The sequence below is a fragment of the Perca fluviatilis genome, chromosome 1, assembly GCF_010015445.1.
Source record: "Perca fluviatilis chromosome 1, GENO_Pfluv_1.0, whole genome shotgun sequence".
NCBI classification, from domain to species: domain Eukaryota; kingdom Metazoa; phylum Chordata; class Actinopteri; order Perciformes; family Percidae; genus Perca; species Perca fluviatilis.
Window position 1 is genome coordinate 27380266 of NC_053112.1, and position 18394 is coordinate 27398659.

At 40.3% G+C, this 18394-nt stretch overlaps 1 protein-coding gene across 3 annotated transcripts in view; it reads right to left on the bottom strand.

Moving 5' to 3' along the window:
• Positions 1 to 17828, bottom strand: part of dlc1 (DLC1 Rho GTPase activating protein) — a 93220-nt gene extending 75392 nt beyond the window's left edge. The window contains exons 1-4 of one of the 3 annotated variants that reach the window (XM_039795603.1): positions 17144 to 17828; positions 14144 to 16160; positions 7493 to 7627; positions 6494 to 6607 (exon numbers count right to left, since the gene is read on the bottom strand). In XM_039795603.1, the coding sequence (XP_039651537.1) occupies positions 6494 to 6607; positions 7493 to 7627; positions 14144 to 16093 (2199 nt within the window). In that variant the 5' untranslated portion in view covers positions 16094 to 16160; positions 17144 to 17828. The remainder of the gene's footprint in view (positions 1 to 6493; positions 6608 to 7492; positions 7628 to 14143; positions 16161 to 17143) is intronic. The other 2 variants (XM_039795610.1, XM_039795593.1) reach the window with 2 other exon arrangements.
• Positions 17829 to 18394: the final 566 nt, after the last annotated feature.

The following is an 18394-nucleotide window of genomic DNA, read 5'->3' on the forward strand; positions in this document are numbered from 1 at the left end:
ACTTGTTAGCAAAAAACACAGCAGAGTGATGTTTTCATGTTAGATGAAAAATTATGATTCATCTAAGTTTAAAAGTACCAATAAACATATGGAGCCAGTAAATCACATGTGATTTAGGAGTATGTTGTCATAGAGCACAGGGGTGTAAACAGATTGAAGTGACTTATTACTTCCACAAAAGATGCTAAAACAGAAAACGTATTCTGTCAAATAATTAAGCGTAATATTGCTGAAATCCATTTAGAGAAAATGTTCAGTATAAATACCGAGTTAGGCTGATACATGTGGACAATTTCAATACATTTCATGATGGCATGATTTGGCTTTGTGTTTTGTTTTCGATTTAGTTTTCTAATGATACTCTGCCAACTACAAAAAAATTAGAAATACTGTATATTTATTTAGTATATCCTTCTCTCTACTGTTCTTGGAGTGCTTTATGCAACAGCTATAGCCTTGAATCCACAGGAAAAACAAGATTTCCTTGTGAGGGTTGAGGAGAAGTTCATTTTCTACATCCTGCTCCTAACACCACAAGCCTTTTCTTTTTTCTTTCCTACTTTTTTAAAACCACAGCAGGTCTGTGTTTGTCTCCTTGTTACAGCTGTGCTCAACAGAGGAGAGAGCTCGGGGACAATGACAGCAACACGGCTAGCGTGGCCATGACCAGAGCCACTGCTGGCAGCTGCTTGTCAGACTGAATGGCGGTTGGTTTCATAGCTCACTGACTCATTATGGCCTACTACAGTCTTTAAGCCAAATATGTGGCTGGAATGTAGGCAAATATAATTATGCCTGCTGCATATGTTGTGCATATGTTGTTGACCTTAGGATGGGAATGAGTGAGAGAGAGAGAGAAAAAAAAAAAAAGAGAGAGTGGGAGCAAATGTAGAGATAAATAAAAGGCAGTGAAAGCAGCTAAATATTGAGTCTTTTATCTTTGTGAGACACTGAGAAGGTGTGGTTTGGATAAAGGATGTTTGGGGGACTTTGAGTCTGCCAAACCGGAACACGGAGGAAGGACAGAGCAGAGATCTGCTAGTGACCTTAGCACGCAAACCACATCACTTCTATTGTCCACCAAACTACAGTAAGATAAATAGCTATGTACATACATAACCAACTGATAGGGAATAAAGTCTGTCCGTCATTCTGAAATAAAAATATATCTCAATCAATCATCTCGACAAAAATCCCATGAATCCAGACATGAAAACTCCAGAGATATGAAATCTGGTACTTTCAGAACTCCCTGTCAAATAGCGGCAACGCCACCTAAGGAGATGACAGAAGTTGTGTTTGAAGCGGTGCTGCCGTGGAGACCAAATACAGATCCAAACAAAGGGTCAAAGGTTGCCCTGTTATGAAATGTTTACTAAAGACGATAGGGAAGCGCCTTCTCTGTCACCATACAGTGCATGCATGACATGTAAAACACCCCTGTGCTAAATTTAACAGACAGCCATGGTCTGTGCCTTGTTCAGTAACTGAGGTCTGTAAGGGATTCTGAATATGTCTTGCTGGTGAGAACGCTCCGCGCTGAGGGTGACTGATATGTTGTTTCCTTCTGTAACATTCAGAGGAAGGTGGTCAGGGGTCAGCAGCCTCCACCCTCCTCTGTGGCTTGGCACATCCTCTGCAGCCACTCTAAAAATAGAGTCACATAACAAATGGCTCTCACACCAGGCACAACTTTATACTTATAAAGCCAAATCAGTGACAGCTAATACCATGACACACAATTTTACGAATTCTTTAAAAAGATAACAGCTAGTACTACTCAACATTGGAAATAAATGCGCCAAAGAATGAAATCTTTCGGTGAGAGAATATAATTAGAGTTGAAACTATTATTCGATTAACCGATTAGTTGATCGGAAGAAAAACAATAATCATCATAATAATAGTAATTTGTTTCTCACCAAAATGCCAAACATCATTGGTTTCAGATTCTCAAGTGTGAATATGTTCTACTTTTCTTTGTTTTATGTGACTGTAAACTGACTGTTTGGGTTTAAGACTGTTAGTCGGACAAAACGGGACATTTGACGATATCACCTTAAGCTTCAGCAATTTTCACTATTTTTTGACATTTCATAGACCAAATGATTAATCGATCGAGAAAATAATAAGCAGATTGAGCTATAATGAAAGTAATCATTGCAGCCCTAAATATAATATACAGCCAAATCAATAGATACACAATCAGTCTATAAACCAAATAACAGCCACCTGTTGCAACACAACAATGCAAGTTAAATAACATGGCAAGACACCTGCAACACTAAGCAAGTAATAGAAACCTGCCAACAAAAACACTCAGGGGCAAAGAATAGCAGTTCCACCATGAGAAAAAACACCTGCTGTGGCACAACATCCGCGAGATGTTAGCCCCTAATTCCATGCAAGAATAACAGCCACCTGCTGAAGGCTAACAATAGCCACCAGCTAAGCCAGCAAGAGCCAAGAAACTATTCACTTGAACCCAATGCCTTATACACAACAGTGAGGGAATGATACATGCCATGCCAAATGTCCACTCATCACCAACGTACACAGTCACATACTACACATTTATCATTGTTACATAAAAAAACAGAACAGCACAAGTATGTGCTCAGTACAATCACACCAGAGTGTTACACTGAGTGCCAGGAGGTGTCAGAGGGATAGTAAGAACATAAACACCAGTTACCTCTTGCATAATCCATCATAAGATGGAAGGAATGCAAATGCACAATGATAAACACTTAACCCATATCAAAATACACACACACCAGCCATTCCTCTGCAATCATCAGCAAGACACGTGATAAGACAGTCACATTTCTTTCCCCCTGACTTTCTACAATGAGGCTTTCTGAGGTTTTAATGCCTAGATACACATCTGGCAGTCATCCAAAGTTCATACAACTGTTGCTACATATGTACCTCTGTTTTTAAAATAGTTATTTACCGGTAAATGTTGTGTTTCCTCATGGTTCACTGGCACGTCCCAGAAGCGTGACTCCCCGACCAAAATTGAAAGCAGTGACTTCAGTCCCCCCAAGGCTAATACCAGTAATAGTTGTCTTAAATAAATGTCTTTGCTTTGGTCTGGAGGAAAGAATTACTGGGTTCTCACTGGAAAAGTGAAAAAATGTATTAAACACCACAGAATTGGCCCAGGATCAATTGATAGTGTAATAAAGTGACTCTAAACATAATTTACCTTCTCAAAAAAGTGAATTTAGTCTTAAGTTACTCTTTAAGTAAAATACGAACGAACAACTGTCAGTTGGTCTTACTTCCTGCCCTAATTTCAGATTTGAATCTCTCACTGACCTTCTGCATTGACATATTTATCTTGGTACTTATATACAGTATCAAGGTTGTGTTGTAATAGGTCCACATACTACTCCCTTTTTTATCTCTGCTCATATATTACAAGAGTGTGTGCAGTAGCAATTTCTGTGTTGTTGTTACCTTTAAAACGGGTTGCGCTGACCATTGGCTTGCCAAAAAGATATATGTTGTTTGCCGTCCTGAGTAAACTTGTAAATACCTTCTTGTTAGGAATGATGTCAAGACACGTTCAAGGCAACACGTGGAAATGCTTATTTTCATGGTTTTTGTTTATATACATTTGCCTGGATTTAGGCTTTTTTGAACACTAGGTTTGTTTGTTTTCAGTGTATGATTTGAAAGTTGTGTATTGTGTTATGTGTATTTACTGTATACAGACAGTTTCATAAAATCCAAAAGCCCTACAATAAATCCTATTATTCTAATGCTTGTCATTTTTAGCCTATGTCAACACTGTTTGACTGATATCAGACAGAATTGTTAACTAGTTAATCTCCATTTACATCTTCATTAGTCAACTCTGTGGAGTGGACGGATTTACAACAACGATGTGTCAGAGAGGTATTGATTAAACTTGATCAGATGTTTTGAGACTGTAGTTTGTGGTATTGTATTTCTTGTATTGTGAGCAGTTCTGGTAATTCAGTCACCCCATTTATAATCTATAAAAGCTGTCAGTGGTACAGTGTAATGGTTAACATTAAAGAAAGGATGGGACTTCCCATTATAACATTAGATTACACTCACATAAAAGGAAAACAAAGGTTAGACATTTGCTCTGGGAACATTTCACAGTGAAATTAGGACTGTACATACTACCTTTCCTGTCTATCGAACTGAGTAGTCTTTTTATATAATAACAATGTATAGTAATTATTCTGTTCTTGAATAATCTATTATATTATGTATGTTGTCATCTTGTAAAACACAACTGTAGTAATGTTAAATCAAAATCTCAACCCTGGTTCTTCCTCCAGTCCTTCCAGAAAAACGCTGAGTTTTTTTGTGATTGCAAAAATCCTTGATTATGCGGCACGTTTTCTTAAAAAATGCGATGGAATATGCGGGATATTTATGCAATTTTATGCGATGAAATTGCGGGAACTTGCAAAAATTGCAGGAACTTGCAAAAATTGCGGGAACTTGCAAAAATTGCGGTTTGATGAAAAAGAGAAGAAAAAGTGATTCCCCCAACACCCTGCTTTTTTAAAACTTAATTTCCAAAAACAGTTTACAGACATTCAGTCATTGCAATAAGTAAACAAATAAGATAAAAAAATATATACAAATAATATAATATAAAGTAAAAATAAAAGTCTAAACAGAGGGAAATAAAAGATACAAAAGAGACTTTTGAAAGAGACGATTTAAAAATCGTTAATAATATAGACAGCAGGAGCACTTAAACAAAGAAATTTGAGTAGACATCAGATATTAAGATAGCTTTCTTATTGGATACCAACTTAAGAGACTCAAAGTACATGTCAAATTCAACCTCCAACACCTGCTTTTCGATGATGTTCACGTCGCGTAATTACGTCACTTCATAACGTTCCCATAGCAACAGGGGAAAATGGCTGCTCTTGTGTGAAGTAAACGCAACATTTTTTTCAACTTTCTGCTAAGATATATGTGACTTTTTTGCAACAAAAATGCGGGGATTATGAAATCATGCAAGCACCGCATATTTTGCGTGGAAATCGGCAATTTATGCGGCGAAAGTGCGGCATATTTGAAAAAATGCGGCCCCCGCATGAATACGGTATGCGGAATAAGGATTTGTATTATCTAGCCAAAAAGATTAAGTGGGCATCCCAACACTTTAAGTTTGAAAGGACTCAACAGTCACTTTAACTATTAACCACTGAGAATCCCCTTCATGAAGTCATCATCTCTTTGGCCTCAATCAATCACCCCGCAGGCCTCCACTGTAAAAAGCCTCCTATTAGGCGCAGTGAAAGCACTGTTTACCCAAGCTTAGTAAGTTACCTTGGGTTACTGCAGGAATGGAGCTTGTGGAAACAGTTGGCCACAGACTTTATACATCACACATCATTGAGCATGTTGCTCTGTGTCCCTTAAAGTAACACACACGAGTAAGTAATTCACACGAGGGAATTTTGCTTTTTTATTAAGACAAGAGTCTCAAAAAAAAGTGCAGCAAGACAAAGCAATGTCAACAAGGAATTGCGAGAGATAATTTAAGAATGTGAGACATCCTTTTCATCAAGGAATTCTGACATTTCCAAAGGTTGCAATGTTTTGTTCTAACGAGATAAGAGAACTGTTTTGCAATAGAAACATCCTGTTCGGCATTTAGGGTTATCCTATTATGCATCACTACATCATGAGATAAAGTGTCTCAAAGCATTTTTTTTTTTTTTTACATTTCAATTCAAACTATTGTAAAAGCTTTCTTGAGTGCTCAGTCTGCTGTCTACCGGCCTTGTTCACTTTGCCCTCGTTGAAGGCAATAGCTGACAAAGTAATTAAGTGAGCAAGCAAGAGGTTTGAAGACACACGTCTCACTTGAAGCGTGTCCCCCTCTCACTCCCCCCTGGCCTGGCTTTTTACCCCCAGACCTCCCTTTTGACCCCTTTGTTGGGGTGAAGGGTTCTAGATCTTTGGAACCAGCTAATTATAGAGTTTTAACGTCTGCTTGGCTGAGCCCTAAGTGCTGGGGGACATTCCTACAATTGGGGGATTCAATTGTGTGTGTGTGTGTGTGTGTGTGTGTGTGTGTGTGTGTGTGTGTGTGTGTGTGTGTGTGTGTGTGTGTGTGTGTGTGTGTTGTTGTATTTTTTTTTTAACTTTTGTACCACTAAGAGAAAAAAAAACGTTTGTTTTATTGGAGACAGAAAAGTTGTTTAACAGTAGCTCTATGCTCAACTAAAAAAAATATGCAAATGAAAGAAACCAGAAATCAAAACTCAAGTATTCGCAATTGATGTTAAGAGGTCTTAAAATCATCCAAATTGATTTGGAGGTCAAGTTTTATTAAAGTATATAATTCCCAATTCCTCTGGATCTCTCTGGGATAGTTTAAAAAAACTGTAAATATTGCACGAATAACATTCATCCTTTAAAAATGGAGACACACAAACCTGGCCATATCAGTTTAGATAAAATGCAAAAGCTTCTATCTTACCCCACTCTTAGGTTTTGCTCCAAGGGCTGGTGTAGGTCCTGAGGTAGAGGCAGTAGGAACATGTAGATGTAGAGGGTTTTGTGATGCTTCTGGCACAGATCCTAAATCAAACTCCTGCACAGGTTAAAGAAAAAGATGTAGGCATTAAATTGTTGTTCAAAGAGCAGAGTGTTCCTCTAATATTTCAGTATTTCTTCAAAGATGATCAACGGCATAGGTTTTATAAATGCAAAGCCCACTACACAGTTCATCATCCGATGAAAGATACCCAGGGCCAGATGTACTAAAGCTTTTGCGCCCACTTCAGGCGTATTTGTTGCGCAACGTGCGCATAAAAGCATGGCGAGGTATGTACAAACAGGCCGCACTGAGGTAAAAGAGCAGACTGCCTGTCGCGGGAACTGAAAATGGCAAATTGCGCATTTCCGTGTCACGCATATGTATCCACGGGAGGGTCAAGGGGAAAGTGTGAGTTTCCCCATAAAGAGATGGGAGGGGAAGCGTAAAGCGTAAAGCGCGCCTAATTATGTATTCCGCGGTATGTACAAAAACGGCCCGTGAAAGCGCGCCTCTATATTGCGGTGAAAATTCTCCGCCTCTTAAAAGCAGGTGTAAACCAACCGGTATAATGGGCGGAAAAAGGCGCTGATTACCCGATGAACTGCAGGTTTGGTAAATACGACGTAAGCGGAAGTATCACAGGGTGCGCTTTCGGCGGGTTGGCCATGGCGCTGATAACGCTACATTCGCAAATGTACACTACCAATCAAAAGTTTGGGGTCACTTAGAAATTTCCATTCCACTCCATTACAGACAGAATACCAGCTGATATAGACACTGCTATACCTCATAATGACCACAAGGGGACAGATAAGAATACTGTAGGCGAGGGAAGACGTGAAAGAATAAATAAAAGCAATAAAAACATTTTATAAAGTGTTGTTTGAACTGCAGTAGAAACTGCAGCTAAATCCAGCAAGGTAACATGCAGGTGTGTACCATGAGTTGTCTTCGATGGAGGGTTGGCGTGCTGTCCATAGAGGAGGTGGCACTGAGGGCATTCTCAATTTCCTGGTCCAACTGGTCCAGCTTCATCAGCAGCAACACCATTGAGTCCAGACGAGCATGCTCACGCTGAATAAAAAGACAAATCAGATAAATAAAAAATTACCTTTGCACTGAGCTCATAAGTGTAGTAGAGACACTGAACCCCAAATTGCTCCCAATATATAGACCCGTGCCTTGCATAGCAGCTCTGCCCCCATCAGTGAGTGGGTAAATAAGAGGAACATTGTAAAGTGCTTTGTCTGTTAAGGTAGAAAAGCACTACATAAATTTGTTTCCCTGGCTACTAGTCTCGCATTGCCAGACCTTCCTCCACAGCGCTGCGGAGGAAGGTCTGGCTAGTCCACACAGCATTCCGGGATGGGAGAAAAATGTGCTCTGGTTTATTGGCATTTCTTTAAACCAATCACAATCGTCTTGGGCAGTGCTAAGGCCCGAACACAAAGACGGTGCCTCTGCAAAATAGCCTCGGGAAGGAACTTGTTTTGGTGGAACTTGTGTGTGTTCCAAAGTTGTTTGGGACGTGCAACAGAAAACTCAGACTGGACAGATAGTCTAGCTAGCTGTCTGGATTTACCCTGCAGAGATCTGAAGAGCAGTTAACCGTAGTCCTCATAAATCGACCGGAGTTTGGAATGCCAATACAAAGAAAGCGGAAGGTAACTGACATCCGGCCTAAAAAGAGGCACCTGAACAATCCCGGAAGTGCAACATCGTCGATATAGACAACCTGGCTACTGAACTGTTCAGTGTGGGGATGGCTTACTCTAAACTGTCAAAAGGGAAATTAGCTGAAAATACTTAGAAACCAGCTTTCTAGCGTCTTACTTGATCTAAACAAAAGACATATAAAGTTCATTCATTGATGTCTTTGTGTTTTCTGTTGAATGGTGCAGTTATCTAACCACTAATAAACCAGATAAATCAGTAATTAAGATCATATCTATTTCCAGTCATTCCAGTACGGGGTACATTTTGTTGAGAAACATTAGGGATAGCAGCTTTCTGGAGGGTGACTACCGTTTCGTTCTATAATCTCTATCATTTAGTCAGTAATACAGAGGAAAACACTAGCTGGCAAGACATACATTTTATAGCTTCATCAGCTTGTTGCCTGCCTGCTGATCAGTATGGCACGACAGTATTGCAAACTGAACCAAGTGGCTGGTGTATTATCAATATACAGTAGTTTGATTCAATATAGATCAATATAGAGGATGCAGAGAAGTTGGCTTGGAAGGCATCAGAATTGGCTAATCTCAACCCACACTATAGTTGTTGGCTTTACTTTCCTTTAAGGCCTCCCAAGTGATCTAGATCCGTAATATATCATCATCTTAAAATAACAAAATATCTTTTTATAACCTCGAAAGTAATGTCAAATCGACTCTTCGCCCTTCATGCCAAAAGAATTGAGGAGCTCTATGCTCTTTCTTTCCCTGCTCCTATCCCCTTCCTTTTCAACTGCTGCGGAACTCTTATGCTGACACTTTAACCCTCTGCTCTTCTGTATCCTTCTCTGTTCTGCACTTAAAATAGTCCTGGTTGTTTCCTCTGCTTTTATCTCTTTGGTATCATCTCTGGTCCATTTTTAATCATATGACTTCTTAACACGTTTCCCTTACTCCTCTAATCTGCAGTGTTCATTTATCCATTCTAACGCTGTGATAACAAGTCTGACACTGACCTCAGGTGGTGTGTCTCCAGTAAGACAAGCTAAATTACATGCAATCCAGCACACCTCCACACTCCACCTACCACTCTGTCCTTATTTGCTATCCCTCAATCTTGTTTTGTTTGATGCAATATAAACCCTTGTCTGAAGTTCAAAAACTTGTAAAATCCCTTTCTGGAGTTCTTAACAGAGTATATGCTTCAATTTCCTTCTGCCTGTCTTTTATCCTGGCTCCGGGTGTGGCTTTCTGTCTGAGCTTCTCCCTTTAGAGAGAAGAACCCCAAGAAGTTACATCACACGGCTGGCTCATTATTCCCAAACAAACCTTGTTACAATCTCCCCTAACAGACCTGTAAAATACTTTATGAGGGTGAGCTCATTGGTCATACAGCCACTGTGATTGTATGTTGGTGCAAAGTAGGGTTGCACGATATTGACAAAATGTGATATTGCGATATCGATTATGAATATTGCGATATCGATATTAATTTTGATATTTTTAAACATATGTAAAATTACAAAAGTTATGGGAAAACGCATCAAAATAGATTCATAACAAATTTAACAAGTTTTCTTACAACACAAGGTTTATTTCAACTGACAGTCATTTTGGACTGGTAAAACATGAATAAATAAATAAGGATCATGTCTACAGAACAGGACATGTTTTACTGGTTGGACAGTAAAAATTATATAAATAAAGAGAACAGGACAGAGAGAACTTTTCTTTCGCTGCTCTGATTCTTTCCGTTTTGTTGTCTCTATCTATTTCTTCACTTACACTGTCACTCTGTCGAAATATGCACACATGTAGTACACTCCATAGGGTTTTTCACGTAGTGGAGCCGTGCGCTGACGTGCATTAACATGTGCAAGTGGCACGGTAACTGGCCAATGAAACATGATCATTATAGCGTTTCAAGCTCTAAATCAAACACAACTAAGCCACGCAGCCAACTGACGGGACGCAGCGCTCCACAAAATAAACAAAATATTGCATACTTATTGCGAGACTTTCGATATATTGCGATAACGATACTGAGTCGATATATCTTGCCCCCCCAGATATAATATTGCGCAACGTGATATTGCGATAACTTTATTGAGTCAATATATCTTGCACCCCTAGTGCTAAGGTATAGACTGGTTTTCATGTGCTGTGTCTGTTCTTATGTGATACATTGGAGAGAAATCTTATTGTTTCATTTAGGATGAAGTAAGGCAGGAACATATTCTCTGAGCGGGCTAATGTGGCTTGATCTTGTTTTTGTTAAGTTTACAATGGGTGTGTTCAGATGACAACATTCATATGAGCAGTGACTAATGCTAATGTGTGTGAGGTTGACAGGTTTATGGATCCTAGATAGAATCTGCATCTTGATAAACGCATGGCTCCCTGCTCCATCCCTATTAACGTCTTATGACTTGTGCTTGCATTTATTTTCCAGTTAGTGCCCAATTAGCTTGTCAAAAGCAGTTCCTGTTGTGTTTGCCAAGAGAGCAAACAGACATCGAGGGCCATGTGTGTCATGGAAATGTGTCTCACATTGATGCATTCATTGGCATTCTTAGCTAGTGGCAGCGCACATCGCTACGTTCTGCCTCATTTGCAAAGTATCACAATAAGGCATTGTATCATTGTAAAACAATGACATCTTTACGAGGCCTCACTGAATGAACAAAAGCATCTGGCTCGAGATGGCAATAACAACCACAAAACAGCAGAGTAAAAAACAAGTGCAGTGCAATATCAGGCGCCTCAGAAAGGCAACATTTTTAGGGGGCATTCTGGTGGTTTGGGTGTTCTCAGAAGGTTTCTTTTCTCTCTTTCCCATCTTTTGAGGTTTCTGTTACATTCCTCTCGACTTCCTGTTTTTTGAGATGAGAGACAGTTCCCACACTGTTTGAACTCTTAGACCCCTCCTTCCCCTTTCCTAGCTCTCTTTTCCAAACCCCCTCTTACACCCAGTGGCCTGCATCCCATTTATCAGACCTGTCGATTAAACTGAGGTTCTCTTTCTCTGCTGAGCTAAACATAGTGCGCAGACGATTATGCATCAAAATACGCCGCACACGCTCTGCTTCATGTAGGTAGCTCATTCGTAAACAGTGACCAAACGCATGGGCATTTGATTAATAAATAAGGACAGAAAGGCAGAAAGAGCACTTAAGATGATTATGTTGCCAAGTGGTCTGCTGTCAGATAAACGGTTTGGCCCTGAGGTCAGGATAAAGCCTTGTTGTTATAACAAATAAATGCAGAAACAAAGCCCAATATCAGGTTAATCTGAAGCCATTATGCAAACCTGATGGGTTCATTTTACAAATTGAATCTGCAACAACAACATGATTCACTGGGGACATAATCATTTGTTTGTACAATATCTCGTTAGAGATATTTCCAGGATGCTGTTGCCATTTTCCACTCACAGATAATAACATCAGTTCTGTTATTTCCTTCATGATATTCAAGAGCTTCTTCTCGTTTTTCTTTATGCTAAATACAGTATGTTACCTCCCTTGTGGATTATAATGTTCATTTTTACTGTCTAATTTCTTTACTGTCCTCATGACCTTCCCTAAAGCACATTTCTTAGTATACTGGCATCATACAGTTTGTAAATAAACCCCATGGTGAAAACCCTGTGGTGCTGTTAAAGAGGAGGCAAGCTATCACCATATGGTGGATGAATTGCTTTGGCGCCTTCAAGTTTAATGGCTGAACTCCTTAATTCGAGTTCCAGGAGCTAGCTTTTTTGGCTATTTAATCCAAAAGTTGAAAGTCATCCTAAGTTTGAAACTAGTGCCAGTGGTAATAAATGCGGCACTGGTTTTCCATGTCCCTGCACTGGACTGTGATCTCATGTTTTTGGCAGCTGATTGAGTGACGTCAACATTGGTCATGACTGAGAGGGACTCCAAAGTTTCTATGCACACATGGAATTTATGTCAAAATAATGAAGTGATAATACATGAAAATATCTGGGTTTACCCAACTCACAGGCTTAGAAACACAGATACAACCAGAGTGTCATGCCAACACTGCAACTTGTCGCATATGTTACTCACTCAGCATCATCGCTCATGCCACGCTTTCTATTAAAAGACATTTATCTTATTCGACTTTGGAAAGGGGGCTGTGGTAGTGTGTATAAGAAATAACGTGACACATGACATGACTAGGGTTGGGTATCGTTTGGGTTTTTTCCAATACCGATTATTATATAAAACGATATTTTTAAAGCGGTGCCGGTGCCTAAACAGTGCCTGAACCGATACTTTTAAAAAGATTTAAAAAAAGATATGTATATATTTAAAAAAGAAAAAAAAGGAGCACAAAACGACAGTCGTTGAACGGCTTGTTTACTGCTAAGGCCATATGGTCAAAATTAAATGATTTATTAAAAATGTAATAACAATAACTTATAACAATAACTTATTTCACCAGTAAATTGCTGGTAAACGGTAAAATCAACCACTAGATGGAAAAAGGGTATTTTACAATATCTTTGAATGCACCACGAGGCTGCCGAGGTGAGTTTCAAGTGACGCACCGTCTGTGTTGTTTTTCAGACAACAGCAGACTGTTACGTCTCAGTGTTGGAATCCTCTACAGTGAAATATAGTCACACCATTTAACGTTAGCTGTCAGCATTTAACTCTGTTAAATCCAGCTGCTAGCTAACAGTAGGCTAATGTTACCTGCTGCCAAGTGTATTATGTTAACTAGTGTCATGTGCAGCGATGCTTCTGTTGCCTCTAACGTCTGTTTCGGAGCATCGGAGGGCAGCGCTGGCATTTTAGGAGCACCGTAATGAGGCACCAAAATCTACTATTCGGTCCGGTAGATACCGGTTGTTAAGGCACCGGTGCCGTATAAGCACCAGGTGTCGGTACCCAACCCTAGACATGACAGACACATTATCTGTGTGTGTGAATACATACAGAGCTAATACATTGAAAATACATTAGAGCAAGTTCAAAACACAGTCTACAACTGAATTTGACCAAATGGTACCACACGCCATAACCAGTGCAGCATATTGTCAAGTTATATAAACCCACGTCCCACTCACTGACCAACAAGACATTACTAACCGCCAAGTCGCATGCTTCAGTGTAGCACACTGTTCACGATATTCTATCATAGGAATGCATATACCTCAGAAAATAACTGATTAACTTGTTCATTTTATACTAATATATACAAGAATTTTCATATTAAACTCTGTAAGTCGCTGTTCACAAGTGATCGTCTTCAGCTATCACAAGAATCTAACTTTCCACAATATGGTACTTGTCTAAACAACATGCCTGCTTAATGCGCCCTGCGTTGTAAATAATGGATTTCTTGTTGTCATTCCAAAAAGGCCAACACTGCAACTACTAACAGTGAATAAATACTGTGTCTATTCTCGGGCCATTGCTTTTTTCAAATGAGCCCAAATCCATGAAATGCTTATTAAGTTTTTGGCACTTTACTGTACCCAACAAGCACAGTCTAGCTAGGAGTGTATAAATAGTATACAACATACAGTATTTTCTGGAGAGAACAGTTTAAGCTTTTCACCCCAGAGATTACTTGAGCTTCCAGCCCCCTCTGTGTGATAGTCTCCATGCCCTTATAGGAACTTGTTTTGCATTGAGCGGTTGAGAAAGAGTAAAACATTTCACAGATCCCCCCACTCACAGATCTGTAAGCATGTGAGAGTGAAGTCATTGTTTTCCGAGACGCTTGCCAAAGTGTGGGACAAAAATCATTTGTGGGCCGTACTGTATGCGTGTCAGTTCATTTTAAAAAAGGAACTTAATTCTGAGGTGTTGAAGCGCAAGAATCGCGATTACTACACAGAAACAAAATTAATGATCCACTGCATTCCTTCTACATCTATATATAAATATAGCCTTACCTTTCTCATGCGCACTTTGACCACATTGTCTTCTTTTTGATCTCCAGGTTCATTTGTTCCATCTAAAACTGGACTGGCAAGTTGTGTGTCACAGTCAATAACTGTGTGTGCGGCCTCATCTGGTTCCTCCATTCTAGAGACTGTGGCTCCTGGCCTGTGATGTTCCCTCTGACCATCTGCCACCTCAGGGGCAGGTGACTCACTGAGGTAATAACCAGAGGTTTGGTTGCCATGGAGTCTTTCTGGTGAGAGCTCATCGTTGACCTCTGCCAGGCATGGTGGCAGGTTTTCGGTGTGTTGCTCAGTAGATGCATGTTTATCCACCATATTGGAGTGCTGAACATGTGGATTTTGGGTGAAATCTGAGACAATGTCCTTTTGAGGGTCCAGTACAGGGGTGTCATCTGGCTCAACGTGGCTAAATTCTGGGATAGAATCCAGTATTGAACTGCTATTTTCCAACTGCTGGGCTATGGTTTGATCCTCCCAACAAGCTAACTCTTTAGACACTGAGCTTTCATCAGCGTTTTCCATTGGTTGATTTACGGAGGTCGTCATTTCCACATATTGGTCTGCACACTGAGTAATATTTGTCTGTATGGGGTTTCCTTCTGAATATCCAATATCCAGTGTTTCAGATGACTCATTGCTGTTAACTGTCATAGAGCAACACTGACCTATGAAACAGATATCAGATGATGTGATTGGCCCATACCTGACTTCTGCTGCTTTCTTGCGGCCTTCTGCTTGTGCACTTTCCTCTCCCTGAGGCCAGTTCATCGCCTTCATTTCAACATTATGCTGTTCCAACAATGTCTGGTGGGATATTTCACAACCATGAGCCTGATCCAATACTCCATAGCAGTCATGTTGATCTTGCTCTCCTCCTTGAATGTCTCTTGAGTGATGTTTAAGTCCTGTATTTTTATTTAGAGTTTCTGGGTAATTTAATCCATCCAACTTGTCAGCAGAATCTGCGCTCCGTTTTTCAGTTTCTCCTTTGTCCCATACTTCGTCTACAACTAAAGTCACAACTGGTTCCACAGTTTTGTTAGCCTGTGACATCACATCACCACTCTCCATCATATTAACTGAGCTGTGCAGCACACCAACAGGTAAGGTTACACTTGCATCAGCATGGCCAGAGGTGGAAATCTCATTTTCCTCTACATCTGGAAGGTCAGTTTGAGGTTCCAGTTCAGCAGCAGAGGACTGTTTCAGTGCAGCCTCAGAGATTTCAGGAGGTTGGCTGTAACCCTCTGTATGGCTCTCCTTTGTTTCCTGATGATTTGGAAGTTTGCCAGGCTGTTCACCAGCAGATCCAGACATTGGAGGCCCATTGTTTGAAGAGATAGAGATGCATTGTTGCTCTTCACGTGAGATATGTGGACTTTTAAAGACATTATCGTCATTGCAGAGTTTGTGACTCTGGCTACTCTCTGTGCCAACTTCACATTCACCATTGATAGTTTTCTCACTGTGACTGCTGCTATCAGTTGCAAAAGAAATATTTCCCCTGGACATCTCACTGTCTGAGTTACAGTGAAATTCTCCAGACTTCCCAATGTTTGCAATTTGGAGATGCTCTGATTCAGAGGCCCTTTGGGGAATATTAATGTCCACCAACTCATGAGGGCAATCACCTGACTCCTCCTGTTTTCCATCATTGTCCATTGTCTTCAACTGTTCTGATCCAGCATCATCATTCACAACAGAAGCTGTCACCTCAAGTGTCTGAGCAAGGTCTTCTGTGGGCAGTTGGTGGCAGCCCTCTGGCATGGAGGCACACCTAGTCCGTCGACCTTGTTTGGAAGCCCCTGCTCCCATCCAAGGCCCCTCGCTGTCAACCCCATGACAGCAGACCAGGTCCAGATCATCATAGCTGTACTGTAATCCTGAAGCATGAGTCACATGCTCCTCCCAACTTCTTTTCCGTATGGCTACTGGCATGGTGGACAGCCAGCGCTATCCCATAGAGATGCTTATGACGGCAGGCAAAAATGGAGAGCCAGATCTACTGCAATCCAGAAGAGAAATAGGGATAAGAAAAAGACAGTGTTCGCAAGTTATGAATGGACAGTAACTGAATATGCAGATGACAATATGGTAAATAATGTTTCACTTTTAAAGTAAACAGCTATGGAGTATTGAGTGGACGTTCAAGAGGGGTGTAATTATAAAGCATTCACAATTCCTTGGAAAGTATAAACTCTGCTAGATCTGCAGAAAAAAACAGGCTTCCTAGTTATGCTAATCTAACAGGATTATCTCTGCAACCAGAGCTATTTCAAATTTGACATTACAACATGCAAACTGCAACAGTTGCTTTTTTTGCCTGAAGTGTTTAGAAGCTTCCAGGAATAAAGCCAACAAAGCTGACAGATTCTAAAACATTAAGATAAATGTAGACGTACCTTGTTTACTTTTTAAAATCTTTGGTGAACTGTAACCGAACCAGTTTGTCAAATTTACAACGCAAACCTTCAATACACATTAACTTTAACTGTGTAAAGGGTGGTCTAAAAAATGCAGGGTGTTGGTTAACTGTCATTCTGTACTTACCCATACACCTACAACAATGAGAATGATGTACATAACTAAAGGGAGCTAAAACTGCAAATGACAGTCAGTGTCCCTGAACGGCTCGTTCTCCACAAGCCAACATTATCATAATGCATACTGTGGGTCATATTACATTAACCAAACCAAACTCTATACTGTGCTCAGCCCCCCCGTTGTTCTAGGTCAGAATGTACAGAAGTAAAGGAAGACGGAGATTCAACAAGCAGGATGTACTCAATTCAAGCTGGACATCTGCTATATTAAACAATAAAAAAACATCACAATAGAAGAATAATAAAGACAACTGTACAGTGACTGAAAAGTGACTGAAAACTTTAGACTTCTATTCTAATTTCAATACAATTTGTTCAATTGTAAGAGTCAATTTTTCAACACATCTAACAGTTTCTTAAGCAGTACATTTTCTTCACTTTTTACCTTTTGTTTCCTCAGGAGAAGAGCTAGATGATACTAAATGCCATCAGCACCCTCTGGCATGAACCTGCTCCTGGATATTAGTTTAGGGAGGGAGGTTACAAGAAATGTCCCAAAGCAGTTGCTCCTTCTACTTGCCCTCGAATCGATAGCAAAACTGACACCTCATAGATTTCAGATATTTTATGCTGGAGTAACAACGTTTAGCCTACTTCTTGTAAATTCTCCAGTGATGACACAGGTATTTACAATATAATCCAGTAGCTGTATATTCAGTAATTAAACACCAGGTGATAATCCAAGACATAGGTGATAGATCCAGTAATTGCTTCCACTACAGTTATCCAGAGATGTTTCGCAAGCTGCCTTTTCACTCATCCACCGAAAGCAGTGCAAACTTGTTTGGGAAATATAAATCCATCTCTTTTCAAGTGACCTTTTATCCGTTTTATTTTGCAAGCAGTCCTTAGGCTAAGTTTCTGCAAGCCATTTTCTGGACTCCAGTCAGTATCTTCGCTGTAAAACTGTCGGAAAGGCAGTGAAGCCCCCAAAGGCAGGCAGAAAGCCGGGGAGCAGTGAAAAGTCCAAAGACAACTTCCATCTTGATCACATTAGGGTTTTTGCTGACGCTGAATGCCAAAGAGTCGGGGTGGTGTAAGAGGGGCCGGGTTTTCTTTCCCCCACTCCACCCCTGCTCTCCTCCGTTCTATCCCTTTTCTCATCAGGTCCCCTCCCTGCTGGTTTTGACAGGGAGTCTGAGTCACATCCTAGGAGCCCCATCCCCCATCTCACAACTCAAGCAGCACACTATACGCATTTATTCACTCCACCCTCCTCTAATGTACATTCTCTCTTCACTATTTTAGAAACTTCCTGTCCGCTTCTTCTCTCACAACCTGTCTCTTTCCTCTTCTTAGAGGATTTTTTCTTGTTCTGCCTCAGCTTGCTATTTCACTAAGCTGGGCAAGGCTCCCACCAGTTGGTTTAGATTAGTAACAGACAGGCTGCCTCGTAAGACCTCTGGCTGCATGCCAAGAGAGATTGCTCTAATGTTTTGGCAGTTATTTTTGAGGCATGCTTTTTTTAATTTGTCATCTTGTAACTCTACAAGCATTCTTAACCAAACACACTGGCACTAATGAAAAAAAGCAAAGCAAGATATCTTTACAGATATGCTGTGAGAATGCATGTTTCCAAATATTCTGTAAGAATATATAATATAATTCACTTTTAAAAAGTTGTATGACAGTGGGG